A 12431-nucleotide genomic window follows, 5' to 3' on the forward strand; every position below is an offset into this window, starting at 1 on the left:
GAGTTGACTGCTACTGCTCTGTGTATTTTGTTTTTCTTCAACAAAATCTCTAATTTGAGACAAAACAGCAACCATTTTCCGACCGTCTGATCTGTGGGATACTTCTTTCCTATGATTTGATTTGTTAATTGATAGAAATTATTTGATATTGAAAAATGGTACAACAAATCCTACAGCTGTTTTCTTTTTAATTTAATAGAGTGGAACAGTTGGAAATAACATGCTTTGTGAGAAAATCAAAATGCAAGAGAGAATCAGAATCCCTTTTTTCATGTATTTATTTCCTTAATTTAATGTTGTATTTGATTGGTTCATAATTTTACAAATTTTTTAATGTTGCGTTTGGTTGAAATCTTTCTCACTTGTTTAATCTTCTTCGTTTGGTCGAAAATTCTCTCATTTCAAACTTCATCAACTTTTTCTCTCCAAAATAATAATATTAAGTTTTGAACTTTCTTAATTACTTGATTTATTGATTGTGGAGGTTTCAGTTCTATTCGAATAAATTGAGTTTTTGTTTGTTGATGATTTGGTTTGGTTCAAAAAAATATAAACAAAACTTTTTTGCTGTCATTACTTTTATTTTGAATTTATTTATATTTTTTTATTGAGGAGTTTTCTTTGGAGTGAGAGGTCGTATATATAATATAATATAGTTTTTATTTTTTTTAAAAAAAATTAAACGTATAAATAATACTTTCATCTATAAGGTTTTTTTTTTTTGTCTCGTTATCCACTTTCTACTGATATTTTAAAGAACAAAGCCATGTTTTAAGAAGTGAGATGTTTCTTTAACAAATGTGAAACCATAATGAGAACATTACTAGATAAGAATCATAAATTTCAAAAACATAAAACTAAAAACAATATTGTTATCAAATAGCAAGACCTATAATTCTTTTTCATAAGTATTTGTTTCTTTTCAAAAGTTTTTAATACTTTGTCTAATTAATGAATAGTCTGAGGATAAATAAATGGAGGAGATAATGACAATGTTCAATGTTCAAGTGAAAAACGACAATGTCATTTCGAGTCTGTGTTCAATAATTATTAGGGAGCATTCAGACTCAAATCTTCATCCAATAGTTATTGGTAAATGGTTGTTAAAGTGTCCTCATTGGTTAAATCAAATAGTGAGTACTTGAAGTATATTTTTTAAGTATCTTATTGTTTCTAATTATTGTTATTTTTCACCTTTTTTTTCTTTCCATGGATGAAGATTCAAAATTATAATAGATATATCAACCTTTAATCAACTTTAGCTCCTCCTCACATTAGTGAGTCTCTAAATAATCCATTTATGTTTGAGTTCAATAGACCCAATTGTTATATTTTGTAAAAGTAATAGTTGCATGCTACATTTAGAGTACGTTTATGTCACTTTTTTAAGTGCTTAAAAAGCGTGTCTAAATATATATATTGCACTTAAAGTCAATCAAAGTGGGTTATAATTTTGTGTTGACTTATGACATTGCAAATAATCATATACCTAAACCATATGCCCACATTTTATAATCATCTTTCCAAAAGATGTATGAACTCAAAAACAATCGGATGATCTATAAAAACCAAAATAACTTTCCAAACTACATTATTGTTCAAATAATGTTACATGATTGAGTAATCAATACACATGCTAACTTTCACAAAACGTTGCAATGAAAATGCTCTCGAAAAACTATCATTTGTGTTTCTGGATAAATTCTGCAAAATATTGAGAACAGGTACAAAAAGGCATGGAGTACGCACAAAGAATGGACCCAAGTTTATGCACACGCCTTGCAACTTTTCCTGCAGTAGCCAGGAAGCTCGGGAGATCCGACCATATACTCCGGGTTATTCGTGCACTCGCTGAGTTCAGCCCATCTCTCGCAACTTGGATTTTCATCAGCGCAGTCCGTATGGTCTCTTATGATCTTGTCGAAAGAATCGACATGAATCCACTTCGTTGCTGACCATTTCTCACCTTCAATCACAGGGCACCCACCATGTAGACTACTTATGTCTGGAATAGCATTTGGATGGAGACTGAAGAAGAGAAGAGCGTCGCCTTTTCGTGGTTTTACTGAATATTTTAAACATGGAGATTAAAGAGAGGAATCTTGACAAGTTCGGACGATAGTCACAAATAGGACAGGAGTTAGAAAACTGATTTCTACTATTGGTTAAAACACTAACCTGCTATCCCTTTCTTTGCACAGTCTGAGAGATCATCGTTTGTTTCAGAAGCCTGGCGTCTTTGAGACTCCTGAACTCATATGGATGAACAAAAATACTCAATATTGAAATTTTGATTAAAAACATCATCAATTACTGACAGCACACGTTACCAAGGCAGGAAACTTTTACGATTCCAATTAGTTTTTAAAAAACAAGTGTATTTGATGAAGTAAGTCAACAAGTAGAAACTGATATATCTTCCTGCAGTAGGTAACTTGAGAGAAATAGTTTGCAAAGAATATTGTACTATGAAAAGGTACTTGAATATGGCCACAGTAGTTTAAAAAAAATAAAGAAAAGAAGTTGCAATTAATTGGATTGAAGGGAAATGTAAGGATGGACCTCTGCAGAAGGAAACACAGTTTCACCGCCTTTTTCCACGTCGGAAAGATACATGAGAACGGTTGCCATTCTATGTCCACCTCGGGCAATATTAACCTTGTCAGCAAAGTAATCGAAGTGTGCATCATACTTCTGCCCATATTCATATCTCAACACTTGAATGTCTTCTCCATTTTCTGAAACCAAGCAGATTCAAGTTCCCATTTACCAGTAATATCAATACACAAACAAGCTATCAATGCATGAGTCAAATGTTCCACACCTTATATAAATAGAGTTTCACATTCATAGTTTTTTTAAAAAAGAAAAACAAAAAACAAAAGAGAAGGGCTTAGTCCAAACTCTGTTTGATTCCAGCTGCAAAATTCTTGCACAGACTATTGATCGATTATTTATTTCACAATTATGACAGGGATCATGTGTTCCTAAGTTCACTAGTTTATATTGAAATTGCAAAAAAATCGGCACATGGAACTATACCATTGCATGGAGAAAATAAGAACTAGAACTTGTCCGACACACAGCATTTCATTATCCCTTTTTTTTTTTTTTTTTTTTTTTAACAATAATTGAGAGTGGAAGATTCAAATCTCTAACTTCTTGATCAAGAATATCTTGAGAACCCAACATTCAGAATTCAATTGCACAAGCCCATATCCTGTTAAAATCCATAGTTGTCATAATAAAGATCTTACAATTCACACTCAATTGTCAGTCAATTCAATCTTTAGTTTACGATAACGGAGAGCAGTTTGTAATCTAGGATAAATTGCTATAGATTATGGGATTTGACAAGAAATTTGCGTGCTTCTACTAATGGTATTATACCTTTTGGCAGAAATGTCCATGCTGCAATTTTGTCTTCAATACCAGAAACAATAGGATCCTACATCAGATGTAGAACAATAAGTACACAGAGGGAGATAGAGACTGCCTCATCAGGTTTGGTGTTTATAAGAAAAACGGGCTCCCTATCTATATACTCGATCAAGGATAGCATTAATGTTTTCCAGCTACAATAGTCAACTAAGACAGGAAAATTTGAACTTTCAATCAGCTAAGGCTGCTAGATACATCCTTCAAAAAGTTGTCATTCAAGATACCAATGTTCTAAACAGCCGTCCCTTTGATGAACAGATTAACTAATAAAAGTTGCTCCAACCCAACAGTTCAAACTTCTTTTTTCTTTTGCTTTTCACAAATGGTGATTTATACCAGTATCTTGGAATGGATGATCTCAAGATCAAATTACTGCAATGTCATATACTCATCACTCATTTCATTGATGATAGAGTTCATAAATCAGACCAATATTCAATAGATGGATCTCATGAACATGAACCAAACTAATCTTTGAACCCATGAGGAAATCTCAAAAGTATATCCAACCAATACATATCAAGCTAAGAGTTTAAGATTTAGGTTTGATGGTGATTCAAACTAAAAGTTGAAGCATAATATATCAAAATCAAACCACTATACTTCTCAATGGGAAAGTTAAGAATTATAATTAGCAAACTCTGCACAAACCTTGGCTTTATGAATAAACGCCCCAGAGCTAGTTCGGACCTCGCTGACTTTGCTCTCTCCGGACAAATTATCCGCAACGGAAGATCTCTTCAACTCCGCTTTAGCCTAATTTAAACAAGACAAAAATTAAACAAAACAAAAATCGCGTATCAGAAAAGGAAAATGAATCGATTCTAATTCGACTCACGAGGGAGATGAGATGATCGCATTCTAAGTCCGTGAGAAAACCTTCATACACAAAAGCCCTGTAGAATCATTCAAATTGAAACAGGAACATCGGACCGTGAACAAATCGATTATCAAAACTTTGAAACTACCACAACAAGAAGAGGGAGCAGAAGGGTGAGAAATTTAAGTACCGAGGATTCCATGAAATTTGTTTGACTTTCGCAGGATTGACGATTGAGCTAGCGGAACCTGCATAGGAACTTGAAGCTCGCCGAAGAAGACATGAGATCGATAATGAGAAGAAAAACAGTAGATTGAAACAGTAAAATTTCGCCATGAACTGAATCGGATCACTGGAGAAAGAGAACGAAGAAGAAGAAGAAAATAGCAAAAAAATTTCCTGTTCTCAAAATTTTCAGATTTCCAGTTCTCCGAGCTGTTTAACTGCCAAACATTCTAAGGCTGCTCACGCACTTGGCACGTGGTGAGAAATTAAAATTTCCTCAAGCAAATAATTGTTTTTGGTTATTTTTTTAAATGACTTTTAAAAATAAATATAGATTTTTGGCTTATAAACGATAATTGTTTTAAATAAAAAAAATTGCTCAATTTTTCTCCACGTATAGCAAAATGTCATTATAATAAACAGTAAGGCACTAATATATATCTATTAATATCTACTACGGATAAACAGTAATATTTTGTTATATTTGTAAATAAGTTAACTCATATTTTTATATTTCAAAAGAGTCTTTTTATATTCAACTTTAATTTATTTTGATCAATGTACTTTCAAATTTTGTCTTTATATGTTAAAAATGTACATTTTAGACTTAGTTCGTGTACTTCTAAAAAATATCAATTTTGGTCCCTTGATTTTCACTTTTACTTTTATTTTTAATAAATCAAAATGGTCACTTTTAAAAGTATAAGGACCAAAATGAATTAAAGATGAAATTATAATGAACAAAATGAATATTTTGAAAGTACAGATACCAAAATAAACAAAATTTGAAAGCACAATGACCAAAATAAAAAGAAAATCAAAAGTACATGAATCAAAATAGTATCTAAATCTAGATTTTTTTTAAGAAAAAAATATAAAGTTTCAACTTTGTATTAATATGTACCCTAAACTTTTAATTTATGTGCTACAAAAGTTGATACCAATAAGTTTCAAAAGAAAAGCCACACTATAGTTGTGTTGTTTTTTTCTCTCATAAAATCTGTCAGTTTGGGTTAATTATTCAAAGCTTGGTTTTATTTGAAATTAATAAAAATTTTGAGATTTTTATATCATTTTTAAAAAATTGAATAGAGGTTAAATTTTGCAATAGTCGAATTTTAGGATTCAGTTTGAGATATTAAAAAATTAGGGTGAAATTTTGAAGGTAAGAATTGATTTGTTTAAAAAAAATCTTTACTGAATTAATTAGATAAATTGTTGTTTAGAGAGAGAATTTTTAAATAGAAGAGGACTAATTAAAGAAATTATTTCACCAAGCTGACCTGAGACAACATGAGGTCTAAATTTTTTTTTTTAACATTTAACATTGTCATTTTCATTTTTTTTAATAAAATTTTAAAAAAAATGAAAATAATATAGCAAAATGGTTATTGAATGAAAAATTTCGATTAATCACAAATTGTCATGTCATCAAGGAAAACCCGGGCCTATTGTGAAAATAATAAGTTGGATCGAGCTAAGTAATTAAAGTCACTCAGGCCCAACCCAATTCAAGTCCATGTGAAATTTTGGACCAAATTAAAGATTTGGCTCAAGCCTAATATTTGGGTCCAACAACAAATGAGTTTAAGCCAACTTAAAGTCCGTGGAAATCCTCTATAAATAGAGATCTTGCCCTTTCATTTGAGAGGGAGGTTGGAAGCATTGACAATGAAGTGATAAAACTTTGAAGACTTGAAGCTCTGAAAATTTCAAGACTCTAAAGCTCAAATCGACCTCAAGATTATAACCTTCTAAAGATTGAAGACTTGGAAGAATAAATTTTTCTTGAATTCCAGAAAATTAAAACTCCTATCGAACTCATGTTTACAACTTTCTGGAGGTTGGAAGAACTAAAAGTCAAAACTCTCTAAAGATTTGAAGTACCAAATACTGAAGTTCTAAAGACTTGAAGGATATAACTCCTTCAAGCTATGAAGATCTAAAAGAATATAACTCATCTCAAGTTCTGAAGACTGAAGCCATGAAGCTCTCAAATTTTGAAGGCGAAAACTCTCAAGCTTAAAGACTAGAAGTTTGAAGCTCCAAAGGCTGATCTAAGATGATCAATAAGCTAGAAGCTAATACAAGTTGATCAACAAGTCAACTCTAGGAATATCATCGAGCCACAAGCCCAATCATCTAAGAAAATCAACAAGCTTGAAGATTAAAGTTTATTTTTTTAGAGAAAGCATTAAAGGATCATATATTAGAGATTGTACTCGCTATATTGAAGAAATTAATACAAATACAAAGTTCAAATTTCATGAATCAAATTTCTCCAAAAATCTCATTGAAATAGGACTAACATTAAAATTTGTGAGCATGTAATAGGACTAATTATAAAAATTTGTAATAGTTATGAAAATTTAATGATTAGCAACCATTAACATATAACAAAGAGTTGCATGCAAATATAGGATCTTAGGAAAAATATATTAATTTTAAATTATTTAAAATTAATTAGAAAAATCACATTTCTAATTAGATTATAATAATTACTTAGTTTCTTTTAAAATAGGTTTAAAATTGACTAAGTAGGACAAATAGGATTAAGGTTATAAAAGAACTCAACCTATACAGTTCTATTGAAGGTATTTAAGTTGACGGTTTACGTAACACCTCCTAACTGAGAACTGGATCGGAACCTAAGTTGAATTAACCAAGATCCTATTAGCATGCAATATCATTAGGTAAATTAAATGGTTTAATACACCTAGAATTTTAGTATAAAGATCTTATTATAAAAGTTATAATAGGCATAAACTTAGATAGATTCATTAGTCGAAATTTAGCTAAGTATAACAAAATCCTAAAATAATTAGAACAATTTAGTGGGAGAAAAATGGTATATAATATATACCATTTTTACGCTCTCACATCCCTAAGAGTTCATACCGTGAGATCTTTGCTCGACTTCGTGTTGCCCTGGGTGCAGCCTCCCTTCGGAAAGTTTTTGCATGGGTCAATATCAAGGTGAATATAGGAAATGTTCAGAGTAAGTGGGAGAAGGTCACGTGTCAACATATCCTACAGTCTCCTTCATTAGGTTGTACCATGATATTCTTATGATCTGCCTGCGTGTCGTCCTAGAGCAACCATCCCTTCGAAGAGCCTAATCATAGGTTTTGGAACAATGCAAACTCCAGAAATGGATAGGATTCCTTAGGTTAATTTTCAACAGTTGTCTTTTCTAACAGTAGCTTGTTGAAGCATACCTCTTAAAATCGAAAATGAAAGAGTCACATTTACAGGATGAATTAAACGAGTTAATGAATCCTTGACCAAATTAATGGTAGCTAAGATCTATTGAAAAAAAAGTTATTATGAAATTAGTAATATAGATGAGAATAGTTCTTACCATTTGGGAAAGAGGGTGGGTAGGGGGGGAATAGTTGATCACTCTTCGGTGGTTGTTGTTTCAAACCTCTGAAGTATCGTTGCAAAATCAAATCAATAGTTTATTTAGGGTTCTATGATTGTTTGGTTTTGCTAAATTGATTGGATATTTTGTGTGATGAGTTAAGGCAAACATAACGAAAACAACCATTTGTTTGTTTGTTTTTTAGCATGTCTTCCTCAATTATCGCTTTACTTAAAAAAGAGAAATTAACCGACGAAACTTATGTGATGTAGAAATCGAACTTAAATATGATTTTTGTTATCGATGATCAACGGTTTGTCTTAACTGAGGAGTGTCCTCAGGTCCCCACTCGAAATGCACCCTTAAATGTTAGGGATGCATATGATCGTTGGACAAAGACCAATGAAAAGGCCCGAGTCTATATCTTGGTGAGTCTATCTGATGTACTAAAAAAGAAGCATAAGGCCATGCGCACTGCGCGTGAGATCATGGAGTCTCTTCAGGGTATGTTTGGGCGTCTATTTAGATCCGGCACAAGGCCCTCAAATACGTTTATAATGCACGAATGAAAGAAGGCCAATCAGTTAGAGAAAATGTTCTCAACCTGATGGTCCAGTTCAACGTGGCTAAAATGAATGAAGCAGTCATTGACGAGCAAAGTCAGGTGTCTTTTATTCTAGAATCTCTTTTGAAGAGCTTTCTTCAATTCCGCAGCAACGCGGTTATGAATAAAATCCAGTACATCATAACGACTCTCCTGAATGAGTTGCAGACCAGTCACTTATGAAAGGTAAGGGACCAGTAGAAGGAGAGGAAAATGTTGCCCATTCCAGAAAGTTCCATAAGGGTTTATCCTCAGGAACTAAACATATAACCTCACCTTCTGGTCTTAAGAAGGTATAAAAGAAGAAAGGAGGAAAGGGAAAGGCTCCCTCTGCTGGAAAGAGTAAGGGAAAGGCCAAGGTGGCCGAAAAGGACAAGTGCTTCCATGGCAATGTGGAAGGTCACTGGAAGTGAAACTGCCCAAACTTCCTTGCTGAGGAAAAGAAGGAAAAGGAAGGTAAATGTGATTTACTTATTTTAGAAACATGTTTAGTGGAAAATGACCACAATACCTAGATACTTGATTCAAAAGCCACTGATCATGTTTGTTCTTCTTTACAGGGAACTAGTTCCTTCCAGCAGCTTGTTGAGGGTGAAATGATGCTCAAGGTTGGAACTGGAGACGCCATTTCAGCTCATGTAGTGGGAGTTGCAAAGTTATTTTTTGGAAATAGATTTATTTTCGTAGAAAGTCTGTATATTGTTCCTAAAATGAAAAGGAACTTAGTATCTATTTCCTGCTTAATCGAACATATGTATTCAATATGTTTTACAAGTAATGAAATGTCCATTTCAAAAAATGGGGTATATATTTGTTCGGCAAAATTAGAAAACAACTTGTTGTGTTAAGATCAACCGAAACAAAAGCACTTATAAATTATGAGATGTTTAAAACTGCTAATACTCAAACTAAATGGCAAATAATTTCTCCAAGAAACTACAATACTTATCTTTGGCATTTAAGATTAGGTCACATTAATCTTGATAGGATCGAGAGATTGGTAAAGAATGGACTTCTAAGTGAGTTAAAAGATAATTCTTTACCTCCATGTGAATATTGCTTTGAGGGTAAAATGACTAAAAGAAATTTTAGTGGAAAAAATTATGAAGCCAAAGGGCCCTTAGAGCTCATACATTCGAATCTTTGTGGTCCAATGAATGTAAAAGCTCGAGGAGAGTATGATTACTTCATCTCTTTTATAAATGATTATTCGAGGTATGGTTACTTATACCTAATGGAACATAAGTTTGAAGTCCTTGAAAAGTTCAAGGAGTATAAGACAGAAATTGAAAATTTGTTAGGTAAGACTATTAAAACACTTTGATCTGATCGAGGTGGAGAGTATATAGATTTAAGATTCCAAGACTATATGATAGTGTTGGGGTTGATGCCCTAAATCTCATAGGGTCCTATAGTTTGTAAACTTTGTATGAACAAACTTTTCTGTGATTAATAAAATATATGATATTTTATTCACTTTGTCTATAAAATATGTGATATTTTAGTTGCATTAACCATAAACCAAGAAACTAACATCCAAGATTGTCGTTGTAACTTAAACATGTATGTGGAGACATACAGGTGGATCATGTTTAAGTGATAACCTAAATAGTCTATAGTAGATGGATAAGGCTGGGTACCCTATCCTGGTGACACTACGAGTATGACCTGCTTTGTAGGTGTTACAATTGTTTTAAAGTGTTACAAATGATCTGATCCTGATCATTCACGTATTAGACATATGAGCGGGGATATTATATATAAAGGAATTTGTATAAGACTAGACCACGAAATGTGTAGTCTCATTATATAACACCGTTCATAATAAAGACTTTCATTTCACCAGGATGACCATAGGTAATATGACCTTAATTCTGAGTGAGTTGTGAACTCCTACGAGGGCGGTCCTTTGACTTGTATGGATGAGAGTGGCTAGATCACCTACTCAACAAGCCTACCATTTTGAAGATTCGTCTGATTGTGGAGCTGGGAACACAGCTACACAAGATGGAATCCATTCCTTCCCCGAAGCAAGGGTAAGTAGATAAATTGCTCCCTTAAGAGCTAGGTATAGGTCTTGAACAATGTGGCACCACATCCTCTCCTGGCCCGAGAGGAGTTTAGTCATAGTGGGACTATGATTTATTGTTCATTAGAAGGACCAGTGGTACTTAAGGAGTTAGATGTAACTACAGGGGCAAAACGGTAATTTGGCCTAGCTGTACTTACGAGCAATTTGTGAAGGGTCATCATACTGTTTATTGGTTATATCCAATGGACACGAAAATATATCTGTAGTGCAAAGAGTGTAGCTGCCGATCTTTAGTGAAATGCCCAACAGTTAACGAACGCCTAAAAGGCAACAATAAAAACGGACAACACCAAGAGCTCTTCCCTATTATTCTCAAGATAGAGAATCGTTGAGAGTATGTGGGCTTCAAAAGATTAATTTTAAATGAGGGAGAAGTTTGATTTTTTAGAGTAAACGATCACAAAAAAACTTCTCTTTTTTCTTTTCTTTTTACAGGCCTTAAAGAATGTAGGGAGAAGAAGAAAAGTAAAATATCTTTTTATACGTTAAACCAATTTCACATTGGTTATTAGAGAGAGTGAGTTGAGGGAGTTACAATAATTCCCTCCCCAATTATTTGAATTTCAAAAAATTCAAAAAGGAATTTTAATTTCAAATTAAAAATTTTTGAATTTTAATTAATACTTAATATATATTATATAGGGGTCTTTTTAAATATAAAAAAAAATATTTAGAAATATTTACATTTTTTCTATAAAGTGTAAATATTTTTTGGAATTTTCTATTTATAAGAATTTTCTATATATATATATATATATGTTATATCTAATATAACACATAAACTATAGTTTATATTATATCATATATAATATAACCTATAATTTATTATTCTCTCATTTAACCTATAGTATTTAATATGAATCATATTCATATTAATTTTAACCTATAGTATGTATATGAATCTCATCTATATAATTAATATTTGAATCATATTCAAATATTTAGTTCTCTCAAATAGAACTTTATATTATAATGCACCACAAACATTATATTAATTATATTTTATATACTTAATTCCCTTTATTAATTTGAAGAATTCAAATTAATGAAAAATTAATTTGATTCTCATTAATCCCAATTGAGCTAATGAGGGACCTTATGGACCTATAAATTGTAGCTTCAATGGTATTTGATTAATTAATTAAACTCTTTAACTAAATTAATCAACTTTCATTAACTGTTAATCACTCTACTAAAGGTCGACAGCTGCACTATTCGTACTATAGATATATTTCTATGTCCATTAGATATAACCAATTAACAGCACGTTGACCATTCACAAATTGTTCATAAGTACAGCTAGGTCAAAATTACCATTTTACCCCTGTAGTTACATCTAACTTCTTAAGTATCATTGATCCCTCTAATGAATTATTAGTTATAGCTCAATTATAACCGAACCCCTCTTGGGCCAGGAGAGGGTGTGGCGCCACATTGTTTAAGCCTCGAAGTTAGCCCTTAAGGGAGAAATTTATCTATTTACCCGAACAGTAGGGAAAGAGTGAGTTCCTTCTTATGTTACTATGTTCCCAATTCCCCAATCAGACGAATCCCTAAAATGGTAGGCATATTGAGTCGACAAAATATGCCACTCTCACCCATGCAGATCAAAGGATAGCCTTCATAGGCAAGAGTTCACAACTCACTCAGGATTCATGTCAAGTCACTTATGGTCATCCATGTGAAATGTAAGTCGCTTCTAGCAACAGTGTTATATAAAGAGACAATTCATTTCGTGGTTCGATCTTATACGAACTCTTTGTATAGAATACTCCCGCTCACATGTCTTCTCATGAATGATCAGGATCAAATCATTTTTAGCACTTTTAACAGTTGTAACAACTACAAAGCGGATTGTATTTGTAGTGCCACCAGGATAAAGTAC

The 12431-nt window shown here is 32.4% G+C and overlaps 1 protein-coding gene across 1 annotated transcript; it reads right to left on the bottom strand.

Moving 5' to 3' along the window:
• Positions 1-1535: 1535 nt before the first annotated feature.
• On the bottom strand, positions 1536-4687 carry LOC120089738 (probable prolyl 4-hydroxylase 4). The gene is made up of 7 exons (XM_039047155.1): positions 4452-4687; positions 4280-4337; positions 4093-4197; positions 3391-3448; positions 2563-2738; positions 2179-2248; positions 1536-2065 (listed from the first exon to the last, which is right to left on the bottom strand). The coding sequence occupies exons 1-7, from the start codon at positions 4595-4597 to the stop codon at positions 1767-1769; spliced, it is 912 nt and encodes a 303-aa protein (XP_038903083.1). The 5' UTR covers positions 4598-4687; the 3' UTR covers positions 1536-1766.
• Between the last annotated feature and the right edge of the window lie 7744 nt (positions 4688-12431).

This window comes from Benincasa hispida, chromosome 1, assembly GCF_009727055.1.
Source record: "Benincasa hispida cultivar B227 chromosome 1, ASM972705v1, whole genome shotgun sequence".
Lineage (NCBI taxonomy): Eukaryota > Viridiplantae > Streptophyta > Magnoliopsida > Cucurbitales > Cucurbitaceae > Benincasa > Benincasa hispida.